At 38.4% G+C, this 16,807-nt stretch overlaps 1 protein-coding gene across 8 annotated transcripts in view; it reads left to right on the plus strand.

Annotated features, from left to right (window-relative positions):
- ATRX (ATRX chromatin remodeler) overlaps positions 1 to 16,807 on the plus strand; it is a 209,273-nt gene that overhangs the window by 142,787 nt on the left and 49,679 nt on the right. For all 8 annotated transcript variants that reach the window (XR_013483696.1, XM_020964560.2, XM_020964563.2 and 5 more), the window contains 4 exons: positions 13,030 to 13,160; positions 13,622 to 13,710; positions 13,889 to 14,061; positions 16,515 to 16,665. Coding sequence is in view for 7 of the 8 variants with exons in the window: in XM_020964560.2 (XP_020820219.1) it covers positions 13,030 to 13,160; positions 13,622 to 13,710; positions 13,889 to 14,061; positions 16,515 to 16,665 (544 nt within the window). In the remaining variant the exon portion in view is untranslated. The remainder of the gene's footprint in view (positions 1 to 13,029; positions 13,161 to 13,621; positions 13,711 to 13,888; positions 14,062 to 16,514; positions 16,666 to 16,807) is intronic.

Genomic DNA, 16,807 nt, shown 5'->3' on the forward strand with positions numbered 1-16,807 from the left:
ATTCACTGGAAGATCAGGTACTGAAGCTGAAGCTTAAATACTTTAGCCACATAATGAGAAGATGGGACTTATTGGAAAAGACCCTGATGTTGGGAAAGATTGAAGACAAAAGGAAAAGGGAACAGCAGAGGATGAGATGGATAGATAGTGTCATGGAAGCAACAAACATGAACTTGAACAGACTTAAGGAAACAGTGGAGGATAGAAGGGCCTGGAGCGCTATAGTCCATGGTGGCCGTGAAGAGTCAACAAAGACTTCCCTACTGAACATTTTCTAAAGACTTACATGCTTCAAACTTCAGAAAAACCTGGGAAGACTTGTATGGACTGATGCTGAGTGAAGTGAGCAGAACCGGGAGAACATTGTACACAGTAACAGCCATGTTGTGCGATGACTAACTTTGATAGACTTAGCTCTTCTCAGCAATGCAAGTATCTAAGACATCTCCAGAGATCTCATGATGGAAAATGCTATCCACATCCAGAAAAAGAAATAGGGAGTTGGAATGCAGATCAAAGCATACTATTTGCTCTTTTTTTTTCTCTTCTGGTTTTGTTTTGTTTTTCTTTCTTGTGGTTCCTCCTATTGGTTCTAATTCTTCTTTACAACATGACTAATGTGAAAATATGTTTAATAGGAATGTATATGTAGAGCCTATAGCAGATTGCGTGCCGTTTTGGCGAGGAAGGCGGGGACGGAGGGGGAGAAAATTTAAAACTCAAAAGCTTATGGAAGTGAATGTTGAAAACTAAAAATAAATTAATTATAAAAAAAATAAAATAAATTCTTTACCAAAACAAAAAAGAAAGACATGTTTCCCTATTGAGTGTCGGGGGGGGGGGCAGTCAGGGTTACATGACTTGCCTAGGGTCACACTGCTTGTAAACTGTCTGAGACTGGATTTGAACTCAGGTTCTCCTGACTTCATGGCCGGTGCTCTATCCATTGTGCCACCTAGCTGCCCCCAATGTCTTGTTAATAGATGCAACCCAATGTTACCACTTAGGAAGTTCTTTTTGTCTCCTGTTTCTGTCACCTAGCATGCTACTCATCCTTCTTAGCTTGCTATTATCTGCAAAGTTTACGTGCATGCTATTTCTGCAGTCATCTAAATCATTGATATTAAGTACACAGAAGCAAGTCTCTATCCCTTCACTGGAGACTTCACCGTGTTTACCTTAGGCCATTAATGACTTCTCTTTGATTCCAAACGTTCAAACAATTCTAATTCTATCTAGTTTTGTTTTTTTCACGTCCACATCTCCATCTTTTTTGCTAGAATAAGAGGAGATGCTTTGCTAAAGGCAAAGTAAACAGTGTCTACAGCCTTCCCCTATTCAACTAGTTTAGTAACCCTTTCCAAACAGGCAATAAATAAGTCCGGTGTGACATATTTTTGGAAGCCATGCTGGCTTTTTGTGATCCCTTCTTCTTTTTCTCAATGTTCCATAACCTCCTCTTTAGTGATCTGTTCTAGAATTTGTCCAACAATACAAGTCAAGCTCATTGGCTTTTAGTTTGTAGATTTTATTCTTATTTGTTGAAAATGGGTACCTTTTCCAGTTCTTCAGTATCTCTCTCATTCCCTGTGATCTTTCACATATCACTGACAGTAACTCAACAGTCCCATCCACCTGACAATATAGTTCATTTGGACCAAATGACTTGAATTCATCAAGAGTAACTAGGTGCTCTCTTACCATCGCCTCACCCATCTTGTATCACCACTCTCTGAACTATTTTCTTTCCCATCATTGCCAGTGCCAGCATCATTCTCCCTGCCAAGGAAAACAGAAGTCTAACAATTGAACAAGTCTGCCATCTTTCTTGTCAGTTATTATCCCATCCTCCCTAAGCAGTGGTTCTATCTTTTCTTTGATCTTACTCTTCCTCAGTACAGCTAACCAAACCCCACCCTTTTTCTTGTCTTTAGCTCACTTTTCCTGCCTCAGCTCATTATGAGCTTTAGCTCTCTGAACACTGTATTTACAGGACTGTGCAGTGCTCTTATATTCATCCTCTTTTACTTACCCTTGCTTTCATCTTCTGTGCATATCTTTTTAAAAAAATCTATCTTGGTTGATTGATTCCCTCTGCAACCATATTTGTTTCAATTTTGTCTTTGTATTCTCCGCCCATAGTACCATGCTTGCACATAGTAACGCTTATTGAATTGAATCCTGTGCTATATTGAGGTAATATTAATAATAATAGAAGATTGGAATTACCAGTAAGGAGCCATTTGAAATGACTACTCATTTTTGCTACATAATTTCTTACTCCATATAATTAGTGTGACTTTTTAAAAGAATATGATGTCAGTGCCAGTTTTAGCAAATATAAATATCTGAATAATAGCCTTGTGAAAAGAAGATTAAAGGCCTTGTGGTATCTAAAATTCTTTTTTTTCTTTCTTTTTTGTACCTTAGATAAGTTGCCAGCTGCAGTGTTTTCAAATATTATGAATGCTGTTTGCTATGATAGCCAGCACCAAAATGTTCATCACTCAGATATGTATTGCTAAGACCCACTGTTTTAAGAGCAGTCAAGTATTTAAGATTTTAGAATAAATCCAGGCATCATTTCTTTGTGAGTACAGTTGAAAGGAATAAAACTTCTAAAGCTCTAATTGCCAAGGTTTTCTAAGCTCTGAAAGAAGGGCTTGTTCCAACCTCATCTGGTGCCATAAATCTTTCCGTTTTCAGGTGTGTTTTTTAATGAATGGTACTTGTATTCTCCTCACACTAGAGTAACCTCAATCAGATAGGCCGTTTGAAGAGGTTACCCCAGAAGTTCTGTTATTATTGTATAGGCTCCTCTGTCTTCATTCTCATTGTATCACCTCCACATGCTTCTCCTAACATGTCATTCGACTATGTCAGTTCTTTGTTTGATTAGAATTATGCATGAAGTACAAATAGGAAATATTAAGCAACTTTAAACAGAATCTAGTCCAATGTACGCCTGAATAGAAACGTCTCCTATCCCAGCGGTGTAGAGCTCCAATGGAAACAAGGCCACTCAGCCATACATAAGCATCCCTCCAGGTGCATGTTGACTTAGAAAACCACATAGGTACATTATCTGTGCTCGAAAGTATTTTTCCTTATTTTGTAAAATGTTTCCCAATTGCATTTTAATCTCATTTGGGCTGCACTAGGGAGTGATGAGGGCCGTCGCAGCCCACAGGTGGTGTGTTTGACTTCAGTTCTACAACATACACTACTCATATCTGAACATCTCTAAGGATTGGTAACCCACTACCTCCTGTGATATCCATTCCTCTTTTAGATAGCTTTTTAAAATGTTTTTCTCAAATTATGGTTGCTAGAACTGACCACAGTACTGTTATCTGGCCATGACAGAGTACAGCAGGACTATCATTGTGGGCACTGTGTCTCTAATAATGCAGCTTAAATGATCATGCTACATTTGGGGGCTGTCATAACACCTTGTCATCCATGTCATGCTGTGTCCTGATGGGCCATATTATTGGTTTTTTTCTTTTTTGAGAATTATCTGTTTACATAATGATGGCATCAGTGACAGACACAGAACAAACAAATGATATTCAACAACAGACTGCATTCTTAGAGTCACATAATCAAGTGGAAATGAAGGCAGTAAATGATTCCATTTTCTTATTGTTCTTGGTTGATTCAAAAAATAAAAACGTATAGTTTAGTAGGGCAAGATGCCATCTTAATTTTAAGTCTCTCTTCCATGAACATTAAAATCACTCAAAAGTTCTTGAAAGATGTACTAATAGAGATAATTTCACTAAATGATTCTGAATTATAAGCATCAAACAAGGTATACAAACAACAAGTAGATGTATTCTCTCCAAAGAAGTTTGCCTACGTAATAGAGGACATCTGGCATAGAGTTTAAGTGAAGATGTTATTCCTAAAGATGTTGAGGTGCTCCAGATGTTTCTGCTGGTGGATGTCATTGCACTTATTGTGTAAAGCCCCAGAGTATTGCAGACCCTGTTAAGTGAGACCTATAGCTATTCGAGTTTTTTGCTCATCCATCCACACAGGAAAAGCAGAGCTGACACCTTTTGTCCAGACTGTGATTCACACTTGGATGAACAGCCTAGAGTTGGTCCCTTACTAAACATATCTTGGACAGATACTGCATATTGACAGTGAACTAGACCCATATTTGAATAGGAGGAATGGCATTGTGTGATACATTCATTTTGGGAAGTTGTATGTCAGTATTACTGTGGTGATGCTTTATGGCAGGAGTTATTGCTGTCTCTTTTTTTTCCCTATTTATTCTGTATAAAGTTTGTTTGCACATAATTGTTTGTTATCTTTTCCCCATTCCTCTCCCCCACCCTTTTCATTAGACTGTGATCTAGCTTCTTGAGAGCAGGGAATGTTTTTGGTTTTTGTTTTACTTTTAGTTTTCAACATTCACTTCCATAAGATTTTGAATTCTAAATTTTCTCCCCCTCCCCAAGACAGCATGCAATTTGATATAGGCTGTATATATACATTCATAAGAAACATATTTTCACATTAGTCTTGTAAAGAAGAATTAGAACCAATGGGAGAAACCATGAGAAAGAAGGAACTAAAAAAAAAAACCCACAAATAATATGCTTCAATCTGCATTCTGACTCTGTAGTTCTTTCTCTGGATGTGGATAGCATTTTCCATCATAAGTCTTTTGGAGTTGTCTTAGGTCCTTAGGTTGTTGAGAAGAGCTAAGTCTATCAAAGTCAGTCATCATACAATGTGGCTATTACTGTGTACAATGTTCTCCTGTTTAGCAGGGAATGTTTGTCTCCAGTGCTTATTAGCACAGTGTTCAGCACCCAGTTGGCACTTAATAAATGCTTTTTGACTGATTAACTTATATTCTCGGTGAATTCATGTTATGAGTCATTCTTTGGGCAGTATGAGCAGACTGTATCATCCTTCTAACAAAAAATCAACCTGAAAAAATAGTATAAAAGATATCAGGAAGTATGTATGATTTTAAAAGATAAGCCAGTCATGGAGCAAGAGCAAGGGTGGTCATGCCAGACTATAACATCTCCTCATTTTTTTTGGCTAGAATTCCTAAATTAATAGATGAGGGGAATACTGCAGATATAGCTTACCTAAATTTTTTTTTTAGCAAAGCTTTTGATTAAATGTATCATTTTTTATGTGAAAGATGGAGAGAGACAGATTAGTAATACAATCAAATAGATTCAAAACTGGTTAGACATCCAGACACAAAAAAAGTAATTTTTAAGTGTTTCAGCATCAATATGGCAAGAAGTCTTCCATGGAGTACCTAGCCATCTCTTTTTGGCCCTATGGAGTTTAACATTCTCATCAGTGATTGGGATAAAGGCATAGTTTGTATGCTAATCCAATTTATAGATTACACAGACCTAGGAGGGATAGTTAATAACAGAGTCAAGACCCAAAAGGATTTTGACAGGATAAAGTACTAGGCTGAATCTAATAAGATGAAATTCGGTAGAGGGAAATGTCAAGACTTGGACTTTAGTTAAAAAAAAAAAAATGAACTTCATATGTACAAGATTGGGGTGGACTTGAATAGATATAGGTTGTTTTGAAAAAAAGTCTGGGGTTTTTGTGAACTGCAAATTGAATGAACCAGCCATCTGATAGGAAAAGCAAAAAAGGTAAATGCAGTCAGCTTAATTGAGAAGGGTATAGCTTCTAAGAATAGGGAAGTGTTCACTCCCACTGTACTCTGTCTTTTTCAGACTTCATATGGAATATTGTGTTGACTATTGGACACCACAGGTTCAGGTGAACATTGATGAGCTAGAGTATACAATGGAGGGCAACCAGGATGGTGAAGGGCCTTGAGTGCATTACATACGAGAATTGGTTGGAGGAATTGGGCCTGTTTAACCTGGAGAAGAAAGGATTCTTTGGAAATGATAGCTTTCTCCATGTATTTGAAGGGCTGTGATGTGATGGGAAAAATAAACTTGTTTGGTTTACCCTTGGGGGTAGAAACAAGCTGGGTAGAAGTTGCAAAGAGGTAAATTTAAGTTTAGTGGCAGTAAAAAACTTCCTAAGAATCCGAGCAGTTTAAAAATGGAATGGGCTACCTCAAAGAGGTCATGAGTTCCCCCTCCTAGGATGTCTTCAAAGTAGGGCTGGAAGAACGCTTGTCTTCCATAATGCTTGTTATAGAAGAGATTTCTTTGGCATGTCAGTTATAGTAGATGGCTTCTGTGGTCCCTTTTAACTCTAAAATGCTGATTCTATGATTCCTCTGAATATACTTGGTCCAGTCCAGTTGCTTTTCACATCTTTATTGTTTTTAGTGTCGTTTCTGTCTCCTTTGTAAGCAACTTGAGGACTAGCATGTTAGGGCCCAGGTGTGGTGGTTCTGCTGTTCTTCATGGAGAAAAGTTTTGTTCAGAAGGCTTTTGCAAATCTTTTCCATTTCTTCTCTTTTTAGTTCTTCTATTTTAATCCTTGAATGCCCTTATCACGATGTTGCTTGATTTGATATCTTGCTACATTTTTACCCTCTGCTGCTTCTCTGCTTTGTGAGACAATATTAATAATAATTATCCATCATCTTTGTTAAGATTTACGGATGAGTTTAATATTTTAACTTGATGTTTCCTTTTGTAGTCATCTCTTTCCATTTGGCTAGTTAAGTTAGATGTTTACTGAATAAGGCATTTTCTGGGCTCTTTTGTTCTCTTGTTTTAACAATTTATATTGGTTAAACTTTTAGATGAAATTGTTCTAGTCATTGTCAATGTCAGTTCTGTTGTCTATGCCTTACGTTTTACTTTCAGTAACTTGTTTAAATAATTCAGAGTTTAGTCATTTTAAGGGTTTTTTTTGGGGGGGGGGTTTACAACTGGGGTTAAGTGACTTGCCCAGGGTCACACAGCTAGTAAGTGTCAAGTGTTTGGTCTGAGGCCAGATTTGAACTCAGGTCCTCCTGACTTCAGGGCCAGTGCTCTATCCACTGCGCCACCTACCTGCCCCAATAGAAGTTGTTTGTTTGGTTTTTTTAAGGCAATTGGGGTTAAGTGACTTGCCCAGGGCCACTCAGCTAGTAAGTGTCAAGTGTTTGGTCTGAGGCCGGATTTGAACTCAGGTCCTCCTGACTTCAGGGCCAGTGTTCTATCCACTGCGCCACCTAGCTGCCCCGAGTTTAGTCATTTTAATTGCATCTATTTTTAATGTACGTATATTTTCCTCATTGTTATTCTTCATTTTGTTACACATTCTAATTTTAGGTCAGATGAACTGAGGTCTGCCTGTGCACAGATAGCTGACTCAGATAACTTCTAGCACATCACATATTACCATAAAAAATGAAATAGAATTTATTTTAACAAACAGGAAAAAACTTATTATTGATGTGGAAATTATAACTGAGAAAGAGGTTAAGAAAATAATGTGCCTTTTGTGACTAGATTTTTGCTGAAACTGTGGAATACAATGTTGAGAGGCAAGATATATTCTTGAAACCAGTACCACTCAAATCTCAGTGCGTCATGGGCAATTGCGAACGTAGACGGGCATCCTCAGTAGAGAAACAGGGTGGAAAAAGTTAATTATGACAAAGTCCTGTTTCTCTCCTGATGACTCTTCCCCTTCTGAGTAAGACATAGGCTAGCTCCCCTTTGATGTTTGGTTTTCCTGTCTGATCTTCACATTGGAGCAGGAAAGAAACACAAGGTTTCACACCAAAGTCTGTAGCATAACCAGACACCTCTGCCCTGTAGCAGGTCATAAAATAGAAACATCAAGGTTGACTTAAAGCGCAAGAGTGACTGCTTTCTATGACTGCTGCCAGGTATGCCTTTGGAGAAAGCATCTTATTGGTAAGTGCCTGTGGTTTCCCCTGAATGAGTTTTATTCGTAAGTATACTTGGGTTAAAATAACCTTTTCATTTTGACTCTGTTGAAAACATTGTACGGTAGGATACTTACTGTAATAGATTGCCTCCCTGCCTTACCTTGGATATCTTTGTGAGTCTTGGACCCACCCCCACCCCTAATGGTTGCCAGCCTACCAGGTAATGGTATAGAGTCTCTCAGTCCTCAGCTGTGCTTGTCTTTATCCCACCCCCACCCCTTCTTAATGGGTACCACTTCATCACCTTACCATGGTGATGGGACCTGACCGAGTTTGTGTTTTGCTGGCATAGACTTTGTTGCATTAATTCTTTGCCATGCCGAGGCAAAGAGAGTACAGCATCTACAGAAACCTATATTGAGAATGGGGAACATAAAAGCTACTAAATGAGAGGCAGCATGGCATAGTGGCTAGGACACTGGATTTGGTGTCTGAAACACCTCAGTTCAAGTCCTGCCTCAGATGGTAGCCATGTGATCATAGCCAAGTTGCTTAACCTCTAGTCTTCACTTGCCTTTTCTGTAAATGAGGGGCTTGGATTTGATGTAGTCTGAGGTCTTCTCTAGTTCTAAGTTTCTGATCCTGTGAAATACAAGAAATATCTTGCGTCCATTTTTTAGAAAGTTACCAGAGGAGCATAGAGCATCCTGTCCTCTGATGCTCAGACTGACTTAGTTACAGGAGTCTCAAAACCAGGCTGGCTACAGGGTGAAGAAATTTTATCACAGCAGCTCCCAAAAAGTATGGGTGGTTAGTCTTTATCAGTGGTAAGAGTATCAACATTGACAAAATCAAATATTCTTTCTTGAATTATCAAAATAAGAACGGAGAAAACTAGGAAAGGTAAAGGTTGAGGAAGATGAGGAATACATTAACCAGTTGGGGGATTGAGGGAGAAGAGTGGAAAAGGCAAACCTACTCCCTTTGTTTGGGCTCTGATTTTTCTGCCACACCCCTCCAGGGTCCACCTTGAGGTGTCCTGGGCCCAATAATTTAATCAATCAGCAGGCATTGGCAAAATTACTACGTATTTGCCTTGTTTTGCCATACGTTGGTCTTACTGGGAATGGCCTTTTCTAGGTCTTTTTTAAGTACTGCCATCAATCTGGTTATTTTATCTTACTGTGTACAGATAGCAACCCTTCCACGCCTTATCATCCTTAGGATTCTTGTGCTTGTCCTTCCATAAGTCCTCCATAGTGGATCTACCTAAAATGTTGGAGATCTTACTTGGGGTCTTTTAATATTTGTGGATTTTTTGGCCACATTCCTACTATCCATGTTTCCAGTCTTTCTTTCTATCTGGCTGTCTAAGAAACCACAAGTCATTTAGCACTTGAAGTGTCCCGACTCCTAAAGGCTTTATGGAGGCAAACCATACAACTTCACCAGAGGGCTGCAGGTAGAGGGAGAGGGGAAATTTTTCTTCTCTTTCCTCCAATGGCCAGTTTGCTAGAGCTACCAGATCAGCAGAAGACTATTATATGAATTCAGCCAGGAGTAGAGACATATACCTGAGGACAGACACAAATGCAGAAAAGCAGTCACTCCAGGGAGGAGGCAGCTGCAGAGAATATGACCCTTCATGACACAGAGGAATACCTCAGTTGTGCATTCAAGAAAGTAGTAGACCCTGAGAGCATAGTTGAATTCAGTCCATCCAGCAGAGAAGCTACACCCAAGGGAAGCTACGTTGAAACCCTACAGGGAGAGAAAGGACTTCGAGGACATGCAGTACCAGGGGTTGTGAGTTATCTTTTGTCACATGTACACACATATTATGTTACATGTGTGCCTCACTACTATTGTGATTTACATGTGAACTCAGTCTTCCCATGGGTGCTGTGTATTTTTATGGGCGAGTGTGCCCCAGGCATCTGGGGGCGATACTTTGTGCCAACTGTTCTTACTATACCATCTTAGTATACAATTTTAGCCTTTGCTAAACCTAATTAATCTATTGCCTGGATGTTTATGTGAAACATACTGATGAGGACTCCTAAACTATAGTAATCCTTTCTCAGAGTACTCAACTCGTGAGTTCCACTTGAGGGAATAATCCAGAGTGGTTGTTATGGGCTGAATAGATTCATCATTTGCTGAGTTTGCCCTCGGTAGATTAGGTTGATTTGTTCAGCGAATGCAGAGCTTAATAAGAACCAACAGTGTATAAAAAATAAAAAGCTAACAATATCTTGGGCTCTTATAAAGAGATGCATAGCTTCCAGGAATAAGGAGGTGGTTGTTCCTCTGTGCTTTGCCATAGTCATCTCTCATGTGGAAAATTCTGTTCAGTTCTGGATGCCACAATTTAAGAAGGACATTGACCAGCTGGACATCATCAAAAGAGAATGACCAGGATTGTAAAGAACCTTGAGGCTACATTGTGTAAGAATCAACTGAAGGAACTAGAGATGTCTTTACTTGGAGAAAGGAAGCCTCAGGAAGGACACAATAGCTGTCTTCAAGTATTTGAAGGGCCAACGTGTGGAAAAGCGATTTTACTTACTCTGCTTGACTCCAGAGGGAAGAACCAGGAGCAATGGATGGGAGTTGAAAAGAGCAGGATTCCGACTTGATGTCTGAAAAAACTTCCTCGCCGTGACAGTGGTCCAAAAGTGGAAGGAGCTACCCTTCACTTGATGTCTTCCAGCCTATGCTGAATGACCAATTGTCAGTTATTTCATGGGAAGGTTTCCTTTATGGTATTAATTGGACTAGATGGTTGCTAAGGTCCCAGCCAAGGTACATATTCTTTTATTCATTGTAGTGTTCCAAAGGTCAGATAAATCAGCAGAATGTCATATGCAAATAGGAACGCAATAAGTATGAACATTTATACAGCCCTCTGAAGTTGACAGTGGGTTTGACAAATATATAATCTTGCTTGAGCCTCTCAATGATCCTTTTTTTTTTTTTTGGTGAGGCAATTGGGTTTAAGTGACTTGCCCAGGGTTACACAGCTAGTAAGTGTCAAATGTCTGAGGCTAGATTTGAACTCAAGTCCTGACTCCAAGGCCAGAACTCTATCCATTGCCCCAGCTAGCTGCCCCATATTTTAATTATTGAGGGGTAGAACTTGGGCCTGGAGAGGCTATTTTAGCCTGGCAGTTATCACGGAATCAACACCAGAGGCAGGATGTGAAACCAGGTCTTTCTGACTCATCTCCACTCACTACTCTACCATGCTGCTCAGATGAAGAAATGAAAGCCATCTATAGTCGTATGAAAAAATGGCTCTAAATCACTACTGATTAGAGAATTGCAAATCAAAACAACTCTGAGGTACCACATCACACCTATCAGATTGACCAACATGATAAAACAGGGAAATGATAAATGTTGGAGAAGATGTGGGAAAATTGGAACACTAATGTATTGTTGGTAGAGTTGTGAACTGATCCAACCATTTAGGAGAGCAATTTGGAATTATGCCCAAAGGCATAATTCGGGTCCAAATTAATAATTAATGATTAATAATGAGAAATATGCATACCCTTTGACCCAGCAATAGCATTTCTAGGGCTGTATCCCAGAGATCATAAAAATGAGAAAGGGACCCACATGTACAAAAATGTTTATAGCCTCTCTTTCTGTGGTGGTCAAGAATTGGAAATTGAGGGGATGCTCACCAGTTGGGGAATGGCTGAATAAGCTGTGGCATATGAATGTAATGGAATACTATTGTGCTATAAGAAATGATGAGCAAACGGACTTCAGAAAAACCTGGAACAACTTGCATGGACTGATGCTGAGTGAAGTGAGCAGAACCAGGAGAACATTGTACCACAGTAACAGCCACATTGTGTGATGACTAATTTTGATAGACTTAGCTCTTCTCAGCGATTCAGGGATCTAAGACATCTCTAAAAGTCTCATGATGGAAAGTGCTGCACACATCCAAGGAAAGAACTATGGAGTTTGAATGCAGATCAAAGCATGCTATTTGCTCTTTTTTTTCCTTCTGTTTTGTTTCTTCTTTCTTGTGGTTCCTCTTATTGGTTCTAATTCTTTATAACATGACTAATGTGAAAATATGTTTAATAGGAATGTATATGTAGAGCCTACAGAAGATTGCACGCCATCTTGGGGAGAGAGGGGGAGAAAATTTAAACTCAAAATCTTTTGGAAGTGAATGTTGAAAACTAAAAATAAATTAGTTAATAGGGAAAAAAAGAGTCACATCTTTAAGACCTTATCATCTGTAGAAAAAGAGACAATGTTTCCCACTTGATTTTATACAAATGTTCTTCATGAGTGATGTTCTTCACCTTCATTGATTATGTCTCCTTGTTTTATATTTCATTTCACATTGATAATCAGAGAATTATTGAGCAAGGATATTTTTTGAGTTTGCATCTATTGACTCATGAGCTTAAAATATCTGAAATCTTGTATGATCTTCTTGAAGGAGAGCTGTTATTTGCTCTACTGACTCAAATGCTTTTTGGTAATCAATAGATGCTTTTGCCAAGGATATCCTTGATATGCATAAAGATTATATAGAGAAGAAGTAAGGCAGATGGATATTTTCTCATTCATCTTTTGGGGGGGGTAATATTACTCACCATGATATTTTCCATTCTTTTGGAAACTTCTCCATTTAGAGAGATCTTGAAAGTCAATCACGATGTCTTTAAAATGATTTTTCCTCTACGACAGACTTCCTTTGTATATATTTGGTCGGGTCCAACCACTCAACTCACCTGCCTTTCTTGAGTGAAGTTTGTACTTTGTCAGATGACACATTGAGGACTGAGATATTAAGAGCTAAAATGATCTAATATGATTAATAATGAGAAGCACTATTCGAAATCATTTCCCATAATGCTCTCTCCTCAGAAACAGTGACAGTTCTGTCACTTCACTTGTGTGAGCCTTAGGCAATGGAATTTATGAAGTAAAAGAAGTTTCTTTTCACATAGGAATGGTTCTCTTTGAAATTTATTATTACTATGGAAAGCAACAATCTAATTTTGACATTTAGCTAGTAACATTTAATTAAACTTTGGAAAATTATGCATTACAGTTGCACTTGGAAATGGTTGCAAATGGTTTACACTGAGTAATAGGAAACATTATTAACTAGGAAAAACTCAAAATTGAATATTTTGTTAATTTAGATTTTTTTTGTAATTCTCACCTTTTATTGTCAGGTGTGGGTAATAGCAGTGAAGGTGGAAGAGGGAAAGCAGGAGCAAAACTTTTCCAGGATTTCCAGATGTTAAGCAGAATCTGGACTCACCCCTGGTGTTTGCAGCTGGATTATATAAGCAAAGAAAATAAGGTAAATTAGTTAAAATGAAATTTTATCCTTATCTCTGCTGAAAATTTACAATAAACTGCCAAATGCTAGGTAAACTTCTGATATTTTAGGAGTCCCATTGTTGACTAGTTCAATTATTTTACCTGGTTTATCTCTAGTGTACTTATTTATGTATGCATTTTAATTAGGCAGGTTTAATGTGGTGGTCTATTTCATTGAACCTCATTCCTTTTTTTAAATATATTTTTATTTCACTAAATATTTCCTAATTATATATTTTTTAATTATTTTAACATTTTTTAAAATTTTGAGTTCCAAATTCTCCCTCCCTACCCCTTGAAAAGACAAGCAACGTGATTTTGATTATACATGTGAAGTTGAGCCTCATATTCTTTAAATTAAACAAGTACGTGTCTTTTGAAATTTTCAGTCTAGATTATGCTACTTAATTAAAATCTAAAAATAGTAATTTTTTTTTCTAGGGATATTTTGATGAAGACAGTATGGATGAATTTATAGCTTCAGATTCTGATGAAACCTCAATGAGTTTAAGCTCCGACGAATATACTAAGTAAATTGAACTTTTTTTTTTGCCATGAACCATATTTTATAAAACCTGCCATATTTTTATTTCCTTACATTATATTTTTATGTATTGATAAGAAAGTAATTTATTTTTCAAAACTATTTGCATCTCATGAGTTACAAATAAATGTTTGCTACATTTTGTCTAACCACTTGAATTCTAGGAAAAAGAAGTCAAAAGGGAAGAAAGGGAAAAAGGACAGTAGCTCAAGTGGCAGCGGCAGCGATAACGATGTAGAGGTGATTAAAGTATGGAATTCAAGGTCACGAGGAGGTGGGGAAGGAATTGTGGAAGAAGCATCCAACATGCCCACAGTTTCTTTAAAACAGGAAGAAAGTAAGTTTAATGAATAAATGTCATTTCACATACTGTTGACTCAGAAAAATTTAGTACATTGCTAATGAGTGATGGAATAGTCCTCTCTCACTCTTAAGTCCTAGTCTTAACCCTACTGTTTGATTGAACTAAATTATCTATGCTGAAATTGATCCAGAGTTAGTGTTCCCTTTACTTTTTTTTTTCCCATTTGTCAACCACAACCCAATATTATTAAGTTCCATGACCCCAACCCAAGACTAAGGCTCCTTGTACTCCCTCCTAGTCCCTACCATTATTCAATCCCTGAGTAGTGTCAGTTTGCATTTCTTTTTGTTCTGGGCATCAAGATCTCGAGCCATTATTTCCGTATTGCTGAGGGTGAAGTAGGAAACACCCAAACCTGAGCTGGGTATCATCTCTACAAGAAGAGGGCACCATCATTGGCCCTGCATACTCAGTTTGGAGTGGGAGAATGAAGACTACCATTTACTTAAGCATTGAAAGGGTAGAAGAATGATATGGCACAAAGGGGCCTGTCAGATAAGTTAACCTTAGTTGGAGAATAGTACTCTCTAGGTCCTGGGGATGAGGACTGAGGAGTCTGATGCTGCTTAGACATGTGCTCTAAGGTAAAACTCCAGCATTTCTCAGGACTAAGAGTGCAGTAACCAAAGCTAGCTAGACCCTTGCTCATTCTTCTTATGGTTATTGAAGGATCAGGTTATGGCCTCTTCCCTGACCTTCCTGATGGATGGAAGGACCTAAATCTTGCCATTCTCAAATTTGGTGGTGGTAGTTTTTGTTTTGGTTTTTTTCAGTAGTATGATTGTAAGAATAAGTAGCTCTCCTATTAAATCTCCTGTACCTTCTTGCTGATTCCATGAGAGAAAATTCTTTTACAGTGTTTCATTCCCTAACTAGAGATTAAAGTATGAAGTTTATTATATGTACTTCAGTACAAATTTACATGTTGCCTGTTGGTAAGTAATTGATGTCAGAGAACCTCTGAAGCAAAAGGCCGACCTGGTAATCCATCTCCTCTACAACATCCCCAATTAGCTTCCAATTAAAGACCTAAAATAAGGAAGGGGTGGCATATTTAACTAAAAGCTATTCATTCAGATGCTAAATAACACAAGGCCAAGCACAGATACCTGTAGCACTCCATTAGACTTCATTCTCCAAGTTGATACTTAGACAGCTAGGTGGCTCAGTAGATAGAGCACTGGCCCTGGAGTCAGGAAGACCTGAGTTCAAATCTGGCCTCAGACATTTACTAGGTTGTGACCCTAGGTAAGTCACAACCTCTGTTTGCCTTAATCCACTGTAGAAGAAAATGGCAAACTATTCCAGTATCTTTGCCAAGAAAACCCCGTACAGGGCACAAAGTCAGATGCAGCTAAGCAACAACCCAGAATCATTGTGAGGCTCAAATGAGGTAATTTTTTTTTTAAGGAGCATTTAGCACCTGCTGTGTGCCAGGCACTGTGCTATATAAATGTTTATTCCCACTCTGTCATCCACCAAAAGATAAGTCTTAGGAAGTTGCCTGAGTCCAGTGATTTGCCAGGGGTCAGGTCACACAGCCAATGCACATTCGTTGTGGGTCTTGAACCAGATCCTTTTGATTCCAAGCCCAATGCTATCTACTATTCCCCACTGCCTCTTATCAAGCTCATGTCAGGTTGTGGTCAGATCATTCACCAAGTTCTGAATCTACCCGGACCACACCTTGTCTTTAAGGATAGGAAAGAAGACTTTTGAAAATCATGGGGTCATGGATTTTGATTTGTAAGTGACCTTAGAGATCATCTAGTCCAACTGTCTTCTTTTCAGAGATGAAGAACAGGAACCTAAGGCAGTTAAGTGACTTGCTCAGGATGACATAGACAGTCAGTGACACAGGCAGAATTCAGACCCAGGTCCTTTAACTCCAAATCCATCATGCTTTCTGCTGTAGTCTAAATAAACTAACATTCCTATCTGGTGACTTCTTCAAAAAAGCAAAAGAGGTTAGTCTGGCACAGTCTGTTCTTTGGGAAGACATGTTGGCTCTTTGAGGTGACTGTGTGCTTCCTTTTCTCATAATATGTTCTAGAAGTTATTTAATTTATTCCTTAAAATTGAATAAAGCAAATTATAAATGTTTTCTTTAATTTCCTGTCTCACTTTTTAATAAAGGCAACAGACTGTCAACTTCTTGCTTCATTGAACCGTGTGAACTTTAGCTTTAATCTGTACTTTTCTTTTCCTCTTGTGGTTTTCCTATTGCAAAGTTAAATTTGTTTTAGGGAAAAGGTGGCTAAAATTTTTCATTATGAGGCATCAGTTTTCAAAGCATCTTGTAATACCCTCAGATCTCACTGTTGATGGGTAAGTTCTTTGGTCTGCCTATCTGAAGGAATTGGCATTAAAAAGAAGGAACAAATGCATTGCACTAAAAAAGCTAAATGAAGTTTCTCTTTCTTCAGGTAAAACTTCCTCTTCCAACCCAGGCAGCCCAGCTCCAGACTGGTACAAAGATTTTGTGACCGATGCTGATGCTGAGGTTCTGGAGCATTCAGGCAAAATGGTGCTTCTCTTTGAAATTCTGCGCATGGCGGAGGAGCTTGGAGACAAAGTGTAAGTTCTGTCCTGAAGTGATTTTTGTAAATAGACGTTTGCATAAGCTTTCCACCTGAAGTGACAGTTTGTTTTACTTTTCTCTTAATTCTCGCCTCTTGGAAGTTGACACAGAAGACAAATTATATTTAAAATGGTGATG

Source organism: Phascolarctos cinereus, unplaced genomic scaffold, assembly GCF_003287225.1.
Source record: "Phascolarctos cinereus isolate Bilbo 61053 unplaced genomic scaffold, phaCin_HiC Scaffold_8;HRSCAF=390, whole genome shotgun sequence".
Classification (NCBI taxonomy): Eukaryota; Metazoa; Chordata; class Mammalia; order Diprotodontia; family Phascolarctidae; genus Phascolarctos; species Phascolarctos cinereus.